Raw genomic sequence first — 15,575 nt, 5'->3', positions numbered from 1 at the left:
TGACCAGGAATTTCCCTTGAGAGCAGAGCTCTATATGTTCTTGATCTTTAATCTTAAGGGAATTGGGCGTTCCAGACTGTACAGTGTAGAAAAAAATGAGAATACTATTATTATAACTTATAAGTGCCATTTGTTTGCTTTAATGTGTGTTTATCCAGAGAATCGTCCTTCTGGTAAAGTTAATAATTTTTAATCTAGCTAAGGTGATACATTGTTAGTGGTGTGACACCACTTTTGAAGTGTGTGAACCAAGATTCCAGGCTCTTTGTTGGAGTTTTGTCAGTCTGGCAGCCTTAGGAGCTGTTACACTTCCTATAATGGAGGAAAGCTGATCCTGCTCTCACTGAACTCTTTGATATTCCTTGTGCTTTTTTTCTGTCATCTGTAAGAATTCTAGCAGTCCTACAGGAAGATGGTAGAGTCCTGAAATTATAGATGTTTATATAAGGGGTCATATCCCCAAGGTCACAGGGCCCAGCTAGAATATGAACCTCGCTCAGCGTAGTTCCAAAGCCTGTGTTTATTTTCATCATTTTATAGTTTTCCTTCTGAAAACAAAAAAACGGGATAGAAGAATTAAAAAATACCAAAGCCCTGGGTTAGCCAGTATATGCACCAAACATGTTCTGATTATAACTTTTCTCATGCTATTTTTAATCTAATATGCCAGTGAGTATAAGACACTCTTGTTTTATATACCTTCAAGAAAAAGAGTTGCTGGCAAGTATGTTTATAAAAGATGTCGATTTGAAGGTACAGATACATACTAACTCATGTTCAGAATGGTGGACTTTCCTGATAAGCATAAGATTAAATTTTGTTAAGCTCCTTTAAAAAAAGCAGGGAGTAGAAATAGAAAATATAGTGTCTTAAAATAAAACTGTATTTAAAATTAAGAGAGAGAAAAAATAGTTCCAAACAGGAAAACTTGAATAACACAAATTTGTAGCAAATTTTGTGACGGTTTCAAAGTTGAACTACTAATCATTAGTTACTTGGCCCTTCTCCATACTGGAATATGAAACATATCATATAAGTATTGTATTGTAATTGGCACCCTTAAAGAAAAAGGCGCATTTGAATATATTATGGGACTGTTTTAGTTATAAAATACCCATTTTCCCCCTTTTTACAAGAAAAACGAGCACGTGCTATTTTTTCTTCTTTAGTTTCTTTGTAGATATCTAATATGACCCATAACACAGTGGTCTCTGGGCATGTCTCACCCTTTTCTCCTTTCTTTTTGGTACTGGGGATTGAACCCAAGAGACATCCTACCTCCGAGCCACACCCCCAGCCCTATTTTTTATTCTTTATTTTGAAACAGGGCCTCACTAAGTAGCTGAGGTTGGCCGTGAACCTGCAATCCTCTTGTCTCAGCCTCCCAAGTACTGGGATTACAAACATGCGCCACCACGCCTGGCTCCTTCTTATTCTTGAGAATTGTATTTTGAAAGTTTGCTTCAGTAATAGAAAAAATGTTGATAGCATTAATAACATTTTAATTCTGCCTTATTGAAAGAAAACATGACTGACATATAGTAAGTACTCAAAAATGTTAGCTACACAGTTTTGTGTATTAGGGTCACTTTTTTGTTTTGAATAAACTGACATTAGTGACCAATAATTACATTAGTTATTAAAATACACTCTTAGATGAGTTTTTGTTTTTGTAATTCTCAATTTAAGAAGATGGCAAATGCTTAATATCTCAAAATAAACCAAAACAGAGTTCTATTTGGAAAACAAAGAAAGACCTTTAGAAATAGCTATGCCATTGGCATCTTAAACTTAAGAAAGTCATGTTGCTTTTTTATAATACAATTTAATTTTAGTGAGTGAATATAACTTATTCTGATGAGGAAGTCTTTTAAGCCTTCTTTGTTTTGGTTTTTGTTGTTGATGTTTATTATTTTATTTTATTTTATATTCGTGGCACTGGGGTTGAACCCGGGGTAGTCTGCCTTCAGGTTGCGCCCGCACCCCATATACTTTACTTTCTATTTTGAACGAGGACGCACGAGGCTGCTGAGAGCCTTGCTGAGTCATGAGGCTGTCTCCAGACTGCAGCCCTCGACTCTGCCTCCCAGTGCTGGGTCACAGGTGTGCGCCACCACGCCCGGCTCTTTTAAGTCTTTGAACTTATAAAGTATCTACCATATATTTTAATTTTTTAAATTAGCACATAAAACGTTGTACTTAGCTATGGGGTACCATGGAATGTTTTGATATATATTATATACATCGTGTAATGTTTAAGTCAGGCCTAACATATATGGCTTCACATTTATTTTTCATTTGTGGTGAAGACATTTAAATCCCCTTCTTTTAGTTTTTTCCTTTAAACATGCAGTACCTACTTGTTATTTATAGCCTCTATAATACACCAGAACTTACTTCTTGTGTCCAATTATAACTTAGTACCTATTAACTAAATTTCCCCCTTCCTCCTTTTCTTCTACTCACTCCTTCATAGCATTTCTTAGCTGAGTTATTTGGTATCGACCAAAATTCATTATAGGTCTAGAACAAAGTCTTGCCAGCCTTCCATTTTCCCCATGTCCAGTTTAAAAGACTGACCAGCTCTGCTGTGTTTGAGCTTTCTTTGACAAGGTCTTTACACGTACTCAGCACATTATAGGTACTCAGTGGATGAGTAATGAGTCATGAAGTCAAGTGAAGTTAATAGATCTTTCATTGGAAGGTCACTCTAGTCAGTTTCTTCAAGGGAGCCACAATGGGATTCTGGCATTAGTTATCTTTGGTATTCCTTTTGTGGGTACTGATTAACCTAGAGACTAAAACCCAGGCATGAACCATGTCCCTGAAGTGTTTGAGAGCTGTTTTTAGTTACAAACCTTGAATCGGAGTGACCAAGAGTGGATACTAAGCATTCTGATAGAACCTTTAAGGGTTCTTTTTCTTTTTCTATTTTATTTTATTTTATTTTATTTTATTTTATTTTTTGGCGGTACTGGGGGTAAACCCAGGGGCTTTCTACCTCCGGGCTCTACTCCCAAACCTTTTTTTATATTTTATTTGAAAACAGGGTCTCACTAAGTTGCTGAGAGCCTCACTAAGTAGCTGAGGCTGGCTTCGAACCTGTGCGATCCTCCTGTCTCATCCTCCCAAGTGCAGGGATTACAAGCGTGCGCCACCACGCCCGGCTAAGAAGTAGTGCTTTGGACTCATTTGAGTCATGTTGAATTTTCTTTGTGTTATTTGCCTAACACAGCTTTAAAGCAGACAGCCAGGACCACTGCCAGAAAAACACAGTGTATATGTTGTTCTCAGTGACTGGATAGCACTACAGGTAGATCTGTAGAGAACATTACAAAGACGAAGGGCAGGTAACCCCAGCAGGTGCTTGTTTCCTGTCCTTCCCGTTGAGTCACAGGTGCTTGGTCTCATCTATAAGGATGCTGCTAGTGAAAGGCAGCACTTGTGGCTCCGAATGACCACAGTCGCCGTGGAGCCAGTGGTGAAGCCCAAGCGCCCGCCATCTTTGAAGAGTAGTACTGAACCGTAGCCTTTTAGAGGGCTACAGTGGTAGCAAGTCAGTAGCCTTTACTGTTTCCCCAACCATAGGCTGGCTCGTCAATTCTTTTTGTTGCTTGAGCTTTATTTTGAAGATTTCCCTGGTATAATTTGATGAACATAATCAAACACCTTGACTCTCAGTACCTTACAAAGTATGCTTTTCAAAACACTTAATGCATTTTTTAAGAGGAAAAAAACTACCGTGTTGTACTCTGATTGTACAGAACATTATTAGTAAACATAGATTGTACATTTACTTAGGAGAGCCAACATAGTGACTGCCTGTATAGCACTGGCACCAAGCAGAGCAGAGACCGCAGTAGGTAGAAGTCGCGAGGCAGAGCCCGCAAGAAGTGAAATGCGCTTTCTCTTACAAATCCTGACGCTGTTTATTGACAGACACGACACTTGTTTATGATTCAGCAGACTGGCTTGTGTGGGGGCTACTGGGGACTGAGCTCAGCAGCATTCTACCTCTGAGCTAGAACCTCAGCCCTTTTTATTTTGAATCAGAGTCTTTCTAAATTGCTGAAACTGGCTCTGAACCTGCGATCCACCTGTGTCAGCCTCTTGGGTGCTGGGATTACAGGCATGTGTCACACCGTCTGGCTTAGATATTCTTAAGTAATTAAATATGCTTTTACTGCAGAATACTGACCTGCAAACCTCATTGTGGTTTCTACTTGGCATCTGACATTGTGATACTGTAGACTGAGAGCACATGTATATACTACTGTCGTTGGTATGTATGATTAAAGATGAAACTTTTTTCTCTTTCAGTGCATTTGAAACGCCACTTTATGTTTCGAAATCATCTCTGTTTAGTTTTTGAAATGCTGTCCTACAACCTCTATGACTTGTTGAGGAACACCAATTTCCGGGGAGTCTCTTTGAACCTAACACGAAAGTTTGCACAACAGATGTGCACTGCGCTGCTTTTCCTGGCGACTCCAGAACTTAGTATCATTCACTGTGACCTAAAACCAGAGAATATCCTTCTCTGTAACCCCAAACGCAGTGCAATCAAGATCGTCGACTTTGGCAGTTCTTGTCAGTTGGGGCAGAGGGTGAGTATTATTTTAGAACTTCTGAATTAAAGTAGAGCAGTGTAGGTAGATATTTGAAATGTCATTAATAATGTGCTTACATGTGAAGGCAATTATATGATGGTTATTTCTTTAAAATGGGGCTCTCAAATCACCTTGCACTGATATCTGTTTAGTAAACGAATAGCAATACTTGGAATTAGAAGGCACTGAATTTTCAAAGTGGTTATATTTTAAATCATATGTGCGTTAAAATAGAAGGAGATTAGCAGATAGAAGATTCAATAAATATTAGGAGATTTGTAAGTATATTCTTAGATGTTTTAATATAAACTGGTGAATTCTGGTACTAGAACTTGAATCTTTCCTATATTTCTCTCTTAACTCACTCTAAGATAAATGTTTTTCTTCAAAAATTGATGGGTTAAAATATGCAATAACTTTTATATTAGTCATGGCACTGTAGCATAGATATTACACAGTTGGTGGATATACTTGTTTTAGTAAATAAATTTAAATCTTACCCATCTTCTCCCACTAAATTAGAATTTGTATAAATCCTGACATATATCCAGACTGGTTTTCCTCACATTGTTTAAAACAGACATATCTGTAGTGATAAATTTATCAGTGATTTATTTAGGAAAGCAAATTTTTTCTACCATTTTAGCCTAGCATTATGAAAATTACTCTTTGTTTTACATATAAAAGTTATGGATTGCTTTCTTGAAAAGAATTAGAGTCAGTTTAATAACATTTAATATTTTAAAATGTATTTCTTTAGCTGGGCATTGTGGCGCATGCTTGTAATCCCTGCACTTGGGAGGCTGAGACAGGAGGATCACACAGGTTCGAAGCCAGCCTCAGCTACTTAGTGAGGCTCTCAGAAACTCAGTGAGATCCTGTTTCGAATAAAGTAGAAAATAGGTCTGGGAGTATAGCACAGAGGTAGAAATCCTGTTATTTTATTTGGCTTTTTCCATTCTTTTTTTTCTAATTTAGTGAAATTTTCTGTCTTATCCAACTTCCATCCAACTTTTTTTTGGTACAGGGGATGGAACTTGGGGCATTCTACCTTCGAGCTACACCCCCTAGCCCTATTTTTTTATTCTTTACTTTTTTTTTTTGGTGGTACTGGGGATGGAACCCTTCTACCTCCGGGCTACACTCCCAGACTTATTTTATATTTTTATTTGGAAACAGGGTCTGGCTTCAAACCTCTGCGATCCTCCTGTCTCTGCGCAGGATTACAAGTGTAGATTAAAGGCGTGTGCCACCACACCTGGCTATTCTTTATTATTTTGAAAAAGGGTCCCACTGAGTTACAAAGGGCCTCACCAAGTAGCTGAGGCTGTCCTTGAACCACGATCCTCCCATCTCAGTCTCCCAAATGCTGGGATTACAAGCATGTGCCATCACACCCGGCTCCATCCAGTTTTTAAATATAGCAGGTTAATGTAGTCACAAAGATTTATATCCAGTTAACAGAATCTTGTTATTTTATATAAATTATAGTAGCAAATCTAGATTCCCTACCTCCAGTATTGGGGATTATACCAGGTAGCACTCTACCAGTGAACTGGGGATACAGCTCAGTGATAGTGTCCCTGGGTTCATTTCCTAGTACTGGGAGCAAGGAGGAGAAGGAAGCAAAGTTAGCAGTTACTGATACCTCTGAAAAATCAAAGATATATTCATGTGCCCATCCTCAGAGCAATTTCAGTGGATTTTAATTAAATTTGGGGATAATTTTCCCTATTTAAATTAAGTCATATGCTATGTCCAGCCAAACACAGATAGTTATCCCTTTAACTTAGCAAGTTTTAAACTTTCCTTGTGTATCGGTATTGCATGGAAAGTTATTTACAAGATGCACATCTCTGGCCCTGACACTGGTTCTCTTGGATCAGTCAGCATGTGATAGGGGAGTGTATTTCAGGGAAAAGATCCTCAGGGTGGTTGATGCCCAGCCTTGTAGATTCAAATCACTGCCTTAATCAAACCAAATCGAAGGTGACAAGCTTTTTTGCATGAGTTGCGTAGTGAGACAGACTTAGTAGGAGGAAATCTTTTAAGTCTTAGAGGTCAGTAGTAATATTGATTTATAAAAACTTTGAAATGGCCGGGCGTGGTGGCGCACGCTTGTCATCCCCGCGCTTGGGAGGCAGAGACAGGAGGATCGCGCAGGTTCGAAGCCAGCCACGCGCGCTGGCTTAGGAGACCCTGTTTCCAAATAAAAATGTAAAAATAGGTCTGGGAGTGTAGCCCAGAGGTAGAAGGGCTTCCAGGAACCCTAGTACCACCAAAAAATTTAAAAAATTAAAACCTTGAAATACAGTTCAGGTTGAGTATTCCTTCTGTAATATTGGAACCAGAAGTGTTTCTGTTTTTAGAGCTTTCTTTAAACAACAACAAAAAAAGAGCTGGGCATGGTGGCGCACGCTTGTAATCCCAGCATTTGGGAGGCTGAGACAGGAGGATCATGGTTTGCGGACAGCCTCAGCTCCTTAGTGAGGTCCTCCGCAACTTAATGAGACCCTGTTTCAAAATAAAAAGAATAAAAAATAGGACAGGCAGTGTAGCTTGGAGGTTGAATGCCCCTGAGTTCCATGGGGGGGGGTTATTTGCATAGATTTTTCAGTTGACAACATACTAAAATCAGAAATCTGCAGTCTGAAATATGTCGAACTCATAGGCATTTTGAGTGCTGTGTTTTAGACTTTAGAGCATTTAGATTTTTTAGATTAGGATTGTTTAATCGTTGGTTCTCATTTCTTTTGGATTAGACCTTCTTCTCATAATGCCTAAAGATTGGGTTGACCTGCCTACGGCAGCCTGCATGGTTCTTGAAGATGTGGCCATAGTTCTCAGTCCTGTGGCTGCCTGGTCCGGGTATTCAGTTAGGAAGTTTGCTTAGGAGGATTTTGTTTCTTTCATTAAATCCTTTATGCTTAAATATTTCTAAATACAAATTTACAATTACTAAGTGAATTTGAGCTTGTTTTTTTTATTACTTCATTAAAAATAGTGCATTTCTAGTTTTTTTTTTTCCTCTAAGAAGTCTTGAATCAACATGGAAAGGGGAGAGTAAAGAAAAATTAGTCAGAGACTATTCCCAGTTGATCTTCTTAAAGTAGCATCGTTAGGCTTTATCTGTGAGAAAATAGAGTACAAATGACTGTATTTTAAGTGTCATTGTTTTTGAGGTTACAGGGCTCTTAATGCTGAAATATATTCTTCAGATTAATTAAGTACAATTAACCTATTAAGTTCGTGTTAAACCAAGTGCCAGTTATACCAAGGGAGAATAATTAACAAGAAAATAAGTTACTCTTAATAATTTCTAAAAAGGCATAATTATTTAAGATTTATAGTAATCATCAGTTAGGATTGGACTACAGAAGAAAGGAGCTGGAATTTATACATTTTTTACATTTCGATTAACCCTTGAAATGTTCAGTTCTTTAATCAGTGTTTGTAGTTTAATATTGAAATTTTCTGTTAATGTGAGATCAGTATTAATAAAATGTTTACCACAGTTATAAACACAACTAACATTGAATTAATTCTATTTTGAAACGTGTTTCAGATATACCAGTATATCCAGAGTCGCTTTTATCGGTCTCCAGAGGTGCTACTGGGAATGCCTTACGATCTTGCTATCGACATGTGGTCCCTGGGGTGTATTCTGGTTGAAATGCACACTGGAGAGCCTCTGTTCAGTGGTGCCAATGAGGTACGCGATGTGTTGCGCTAACAGTTACGATTCTTTTCTGTCCGTGGCAGAGTAATCTGAACGTTGTTTTCAGGGGAGACATTTACTTCCCCATAGAGTGGCTCAAGTGTGAGGTCAGTTTTGAGCTCATCCTCTCCATCCGGGCATGCTTGTGAGCTGTCATATGGTGAGTTTAGAATTAGGAAATATTGAGGTTTTTTTAATCTCCTAAGGAAAGAGAATAGTGACAGACTTAGAAAGTGTAAAGTATTTGCACATGCTTCACAGATTTTAAGAATAATAACAAACTTATATGATCGTGAAGGAATGAGGCCTGTCCTGAAAACCAGGGTAAACAGTGCTCTAAACTTTGAGATTGTGGTACAGAATTAGGGACTTCTAACCAGTAACACCAGTGGATACACAGTCTGGATAATTGAGAGTAAACTTAAGACAGCAGAGGTTCAGGGCTACGGAGAGGAGTCCGGAGGGTGTGGGTTTTCATTGTGTTAGCACGAGGTCTTTTGGAGGTCAGAAGCTGGCTGAGAGGGCAGGGGAGCAGCCAGCCACTCCTGCAGCCGGCGGAGCTGAGCTTTCATTTGTTTGAAACTATCCACTTGGGGAGTTTTGTGTTTTAAAGAAAAGTTGATCATTGTGGATCTTGGTCAGACTGTTCACTTATAAATGAAAAAAAGAAGGGCCAGAGACATTTCTTTAAAGATTTATACTGCATTATACATTTGTTAATAGGTAATGTCAGAAACTTTTCCCTTCTGTTCTTTTGAAATTATTTCAAATTCATCTAGTGAGTTATTCTGACAGCAAGTGCCATAGTATTGATTTTTAGTATACATAATACTACTCTGTGACACAGTCAATAACTTTCTTGAGCTTAAACAATATGAGGATTACCTGAAACTTCAGTGACTTTCATCTCCCTCACTGTCACAGCCAAAGGCCTTTGAGTAACTCACATGCCCCTCCTCTCTCTGATGCAGGGGATCTCTGTACCACCTTTGCTCCTCCCCTCCTGCCCACTCCCTTTCCATTTCCTCCATACTTAGTCACCTTTGATAGCATGTGTTTGAGTGCTATGAGCCCTTTGTATCCACAGGTTCCACGTCCCCAGAATCGGCCAACTGTGGGTCAGAAATACCTAAGGGGTGGAGGAGGGGATTGGGCCTGTACTGAGCATGTACGGGCTTTTATCTCTTAGGATTCTTTCAACAATACACTCTTAAGGACTATTTTCATAGCATTTACATTGTATTAAGAATTACAAGTAACCTAGAGATGGCTTAAAGTATATGGGAGGACATACATAGGTTTTGTGCAAACACTGTTATTTTATATAAGGGTTTTGAGCATCCAGAGATTTTGGTGTCCCGTGAGGGGTTGTTCCTTCCTAAAGCCAGTCTCCTGAGGGCACTGAAAGATGACTGTATTGGTTTACTGTCAGTTTTTCCCCAACATAATAGAAACTTCTTTACTAAGCCTGGTTTCTAGCATATAGTAGACCCGCAGTACTTGATAAACAAGTCTACACTTAAAAATACAATACTTTTATTATTATTATTAAGCCTATGAGGCTTTTTATTTGAAAGTCTCCAAAAACTGGCGCTTGAAAGCCCTCCCATCCTTCCTTTCCATCCTCTGCCTGCAGGCCAGCGGGCCCCAGGCCAGCTGTGTGTGCCGAGAGCCAGGCCTCCCTTCTGCAGTCTTGGTGGAGGGAGGTCGCTCCTGAAGCTCAGTGCCTGCAGGAGTGTCAGCGCCTTGGAGCTGCTCATTGTATTTATAAATGCGGCCACGAGCAGTGGATGGACAGGAGTGCTGACAGCTTTTATTTTTGTTTTTAATACAGGTAGATCAGATGAATAAAATAGTGGAAGTTCTGGGTATTCCACCCGCTCACATTCTCGACCAAGCACCAAAAGCAAGAAAGTTCTTTGAGAAGTTGCCAGATGGCACTTGGAACTTAAAGAAGACCAAAGATGGAAAACGGGTAAAATTGGGGGACAGCTTGTGCGGGGCTTTTTCCTCCACTTTCCTCGTCATTTTATAGCAACTTTTGAGTTTACTTGAAATCAGAGTTATAGCAAACATTTCCATTGATTTGTAGATATTTTGCTCAGAGTTGAATGTAATTTGACCTGACCAACTCTGTGGGCCAGTGTTTGTTTAATGCTGCTCTCTTGTTGGGCTCCGTAGCTCACACCTGTGATCCCAGTACTTGGGAAGCTGAAACAGGAGGATCACAGGTCAAAGCCAGCCTCCGCAACTTAGCAAGACCCTGTTTCAAAATAAAAAATGAAAAGTGCTGGGGGTGTGTAGCTCAGAGATAGCACACCTCTAGAATCAGTCCCTGCCCCCCACCACATTAATAGAGTTCTCTGTATGACTTCATTTAAAAACAAACAAACCTATACACATTTGGAAACCCATGACCAAATCGCCATGCTTTGTTTTGATACTAGAATTGATGTTTGGCCTTTGTTTTCATAGCTCGGCCATGTAGTGTAAAGTCGGTCCACAGGCCATAGCTATAAACCCAAGTCACAATTGCAGTAAATGATTTTTTGTTGTTAATTTGTGAAATATGTGAGATGATTTGGGGCTTAAACAGTTTGTGATTTCTCAAGGATGTGAACTGACAACAAGCCTTTCAATACATTTCAGATTTCTGGTTTAGTGACCTAAGTAGCAAGAATTTCACATGTCAGAATCTCCAAAAGTAAGGCGTTAGAAATGTAACTTTGCCTGATACGGGGGCTCAAGCTTGTAATCCTGGTACTTAGTAGGCTGAAACAGGAGGATCACAAATTTGGAGCCAGCCTCAGCTACTTCATGAGGCCCTCTGCAACTTAATTAGACCCTGTTTCAAAATAAATAATTAAAAATAGGGCTGGGGGTGTAGCTCAGAGATAGAATACCCCTGGGTTCCATCCCTAGTACCGCAATAAAATAAAATAAAAATATAGACAAAAAATAAAAGAGCTACTTTGTTTTAATAATTTTCTTCTATCTGAGGACTTTTTCCATATACTCAAAGTATATCACGACACTAGAGTAGACTGGCAGCTTTACATCTTGATTGATACCTTTTCTCTCTGTAATTGTCACACACACACACGTGCAGTCGAGTGGTCCTGTGCTGACTGATGAGCGTGCACATGTGAGGGGCATGGCTTGCGGTTGGATGCCAGCCGCATCCTTTGCTCTGGTGAGCACCCCATCCTTGTGTTAGTGGTGCTGCCACCAGGTGTCACTTTGAGTGAACTGAAGATGACGGCTGCTCCCTGTGACTCACCTCCACTTAGCTCTGAGTCGAAGTCCTAGTATCAAATTCCTCTTTAGGATTCCTTAAAAGTATATATAATTATTTCTTTCACAATTGACTTGTAATGCACTGTATTCCACTTTATTCTCTGAAATTGCAGACAGCACAGTTCCCATTTCCTCATTTTTACCTGCTCCCCTAAGGGAGGGCTAGGCATCACAAGCACTCATATTGGGTCCCTCTGTCCTTTATCCACATAGCTTCTCATTCTTCACCCGTTTTCCTGTTGACCAAAACATAGACTGAGCAGCCTTCTTAGTTGTGCCAGCGTTCAAGGGAGCCTCTGCCCGTTTGGATGGGTGTGGAGTCTATGGACCCCTTCGTGTTTCTCTGTGGCATACAGGCTGCTGCTACTTCACTGTGGTTTTTCTCTCTCTTTTTTTTTTTTTGGTGGTACTGGGGTTCCTGGAAGCCCTTCTACCTCTGGGCTCCACTCCCCGACCTATTTTATATTTTTATTTGGAAACAGGGTCTCTTAAGCCAGCGCGTGTGGCTGGCTTCGAACCTGCGCGATCCTCTGTCTCCGCCTCCCAAGCGCGGGGATTACAAGCGTGCACCACCACATCTGGCCATTGTGGATTTTTACAGCTCCTTCCATGTCCTACATTTTTCTGCTTTATTATAATGATGGTTAAATAATTTTGTGGTCTGTTACCTATCATTTCTCCAAAACTTTTCTATTTTTATTATTTTTAGTTGGTGGGCATTTCAGAATGAGTAGATTTGTCTTTTCCTTAATTAATTAATTAATTTATTTAGTGATACTAGGCGTGGAACCCAGAGGCTTTCTATCTCTGGGCTATACTCCCAGACCTATTTTATATTTTTATTTGGAAACAGGGTCTCACTAAGTTGCTGAGAGCCTCACTGAGTAGCTGAGGCTGGCTTCGAACCTTCCCGATCCTCCTGTCTCAGCCTCCCAAGCGCGGGGATTACAAGCGTGCGCCACCACGCCCGGCTTGTTTTGTTTCTCTTAACAAAACATTATTCAGGCATATCCATTCATACTATGTCTCGGAATGATTACCGTGACTTACCCATAGTCACCGCTCTTACCATTCGGGTGGTTTCTAATTTGGGAATGAGGCTGCTGGGGACATTGTGTGCACATCTATTTTTACATGCATTTTTAGTTCTCTCGTGGTACTACCTACGAGTAGAATTGCTAGATAGCGCAGGGTGTCTGTGTGTGCATATGTTTACCTTCATAAGAAAGTGGTGAGCAGTTCTGCAGAGTTGTTTTTTATATTTCTATGATACATGTGAGTTCAGTTGATGACATCTTTTATCATTTGACAGTTTGGGTTTTCGCAAGTAGATGGTGGTTTATGTTTGCATTCATGACTGGTGATACCACCTTTTCAGGAACTCATCTATCTAATCCTTCAGTTTTAGGAGCTCCTTAAATATATATAGGGTATAAGACTATCATGTCAATATTTTTTCTAGGAATGTGGCTTGCTTATTCCTTTTTTGAATATGATATATTTTTATGAGAAGGACATTTTAATATTTTCTAACTTTTTAAAAAATGAATGAATTTGTATCCATGTTCTCTCTAATTTTCTCCTGAAAGTGCTTTGGTTTCCTCTTTTGTGGTTAGGGTTCTGTGGTCCATCTGAATTCAGTTTGAGCATAGAGTAAGGTGAAGGGATTCAAGCTGAGCATCATTTGTTGAAAACAGGTGCCTTTCCCTATTCATCTGACTTGGCACTTTTGTTCAAAATCATCTTTTATGTGTCCATATTTGGACTATTTTTATTACTATCTCTCCGTCTAATGCCACAGTGTTAATTGCCATAGCTTTATAGTAGGTCTTGAAGTCAAATAGTGTCTTCTTGCTCTGTTCATGTGTTTCAAAATTATTTTATGTTCTAAATCCTATTTATATATGAATTTTAGAAATCAGCTTATACGTTTGTACTCAGAAATCCTGCTAGAGTTTGGTTTGAGTTGCATCAAAGGAATGGATATCTTACTACCAGGTCTTGTCTGTAGACACAGGTTGTTCCCTCTCCATTGATTTAGGTCTCTTGTTTCATTGTCAGAGCTTTACAGTTTTGCTGCATACATGTCACACATATTTTCTTCAATTTATTCCTAAGATCCTAGCTTTTTATTTTTTTAAATTTATTTTTGTGGTACTGGGGACGGAACCCAGGAGCATTTGACCTCCGAGCTTCATGCCCTGCCCTATTTTTTATTCTTTATTTTGAAATAGGGTCTCACTGAGTCACAAAGGGCCTCACTAAGTAGCTGAGGCTGGCCACAAACTGCAGTCCTCCTGTCCTAGCCTCCAGAATGCTGGGATTACAAGCGTGCCCACCACGCCTGGCTTAGCGTTTTAAATGGCATTGTTTTAAGAATATCATCTCAGTTTTTCATTGCTAATGCACAGAAATAAAATGGTATATTGATTTGTATCCTCTGACCTTGTCAGATCCGTCTTGTTCTAGTGCCGTTTCTTTTCTTTTGCCGTTGTTGAGGCTCTGTAGGGCTTTCTACTTGAACAGCCATCTCAAGTTTTATTCTTTCAGTTCTTTTTCCTTTTCATGGTTTATTATGCTGACTAGGATCTTCATATATTGAATATAGTGATAGCAGACATTCTTCCTTGTTCCCAGTTCTATAAGAAAAGCATGCAGCCAGCCGGGCGTGGTGGCGCACACTTGCAATCCCCGTGCTCGGGAGGCTGAGACGGGAGGACCGCGCAGGTTCCAAGCCAGCCTCAGCTACTGAGTGAGGCGCCTGCAACTCAGTGAGATGCTGTTTCCAAATAAAATAGAAAATAGGTCCGGGAGCATCGCACTGAGGTAGAAGGCCCCTGCGTTCATTTCTAGTACAACGAAAGAAAGAAAGAAAAGCATGCAATCATTTCACATTAAGTATGATATTAGTTGCATAGTTTTGTATGTGTCCATTATCAGGTTGTAGGAATATTTTCTTTATCAGTGTTTCTGAGGTTTTTTTTTTTCGTAATGTCAAAAGGCTTTGAATCCTGTCATATGCTTCTGCTGTGCCTATAGAGATGATCACATGGCCTTTCTCTCATGTGGTAAAATGTATAAATTAATTTTTGGAGTATGAAGTCATGATAAAACATTGCTGGCCTTGATGTGCTATTGTCTCTATGCATGCTGAATTCTTTTTGTTTGTTGGTAAGAAATTTTATTTCTCGGCCATTATAAATACTCAGTGTTCTGGTCATTAGGGTTTCAATTTAGGATTATGTTGGCCTCATATAACAAGTGGGCAGTATTTTTGATTCCCTAAAGTTTGTGAGATTGTTTGACATTTCTTTTGTAAGTGCTTAATAGAGTTTTATTTTTTGTGGGTGTTTGTTTGTTTGTTTTGTTTGATAATTTTTCCCCCCCTGAGGAGAGTACTAAAAGCTGAACCCAGGGACATTGTACCTCAGAGCTACAACCTTAACCCTGTTTTATTATTTGTTTTGAAACAGGATCTTGCTAAGTTGCTGAGGCTGGCCTTGAACCTGTGAGCCTCCTGTCTTAGCCTCCTAAATACTGGGATTACAGGTATGTGCCATTTTGCCTGTATAATAGAGCTTTTTGGTGAAGCCATCAGAACCAGACATATTCTCTGTTGGTAGTTAATTAATTGTAACTCATGTTTTTGATATAAATATATGGTTATCCAGGTGTTCCCCCCCCCCCCCCGTTAGTTTTGCCAAATGGTGAGTTCCAAGAAACTTTCCTTCTTGTCTGAGTTGTGGAATTTTTAACATAAAGTCACTCGTAGTATTTCATTATCTTTCAGTTTCTGGAGACTGCAGAGACTGCCGCTCTTCTATTCCTGGCAGTCACCACATGTGTTTTCTCTTTTTCCCCAGTTAGAGTCTGTCAAGCTTTATTCATCCTTCAGATGATCAACATTTGACCTTGGGTTTTTTTTTTTCTTCTCCCTGTTTTTAGTGTAT

The 15,575-nt window shown here is 39.5% G+C and overlaps 1 protein-coding gene across 3 annotated transcripts in view; it reads left to right on the top strand.

Moving 5' to 3' along the window:
• DYRK1A (dual specificity tyrosine phosphorylation regulated kinase 1A) overlaps window positions 1-15,575 on the top strand; it is a gene marked incomplete at its 3' end in the record, with an annotated part of 38,896 nt that overhangs the window by 11,217 nt on the left and 12,104 nt on the right. For all 3 annotated transcript variants that reach the window (XM_080695874.1, XM_080695873.1, XM_080695875.1), the window contains exons 5-7: window positions 4,321-4,607; window positions 8,176-8,322; window positions 10,163-10,303. In XM_080695874.1, the coding sequence (XP_080552000.1) occupies window positions 4,321-4,607; window positions 8,176-8,322; window positions 10,163-10,303 (575 nt within the window). The remainder of the gene's footprint in view (window positions 1-4,320; window positions 4,608-8,175; window positions 8,323-10,162; window positions 10,304-15,575) is intronic.

This window comes from Muscardinus avellanarius (assembly GCF_963383645.1).
Source record: "Muscardinus avellanarius genome assembly, chromosome: 5".
Taxonomy (NCBI): Eukaryota; Metazoa; Chordata; class Mammalia; order Rodentia; family Gliridae; genus Muscardinus; species Muscardinus avellanarius.
The sequence above is the reverse complement of the archived record's forward strand: the minus strand, read 5'-3'. Positions and strand labels throughout refer to the sequence as shown.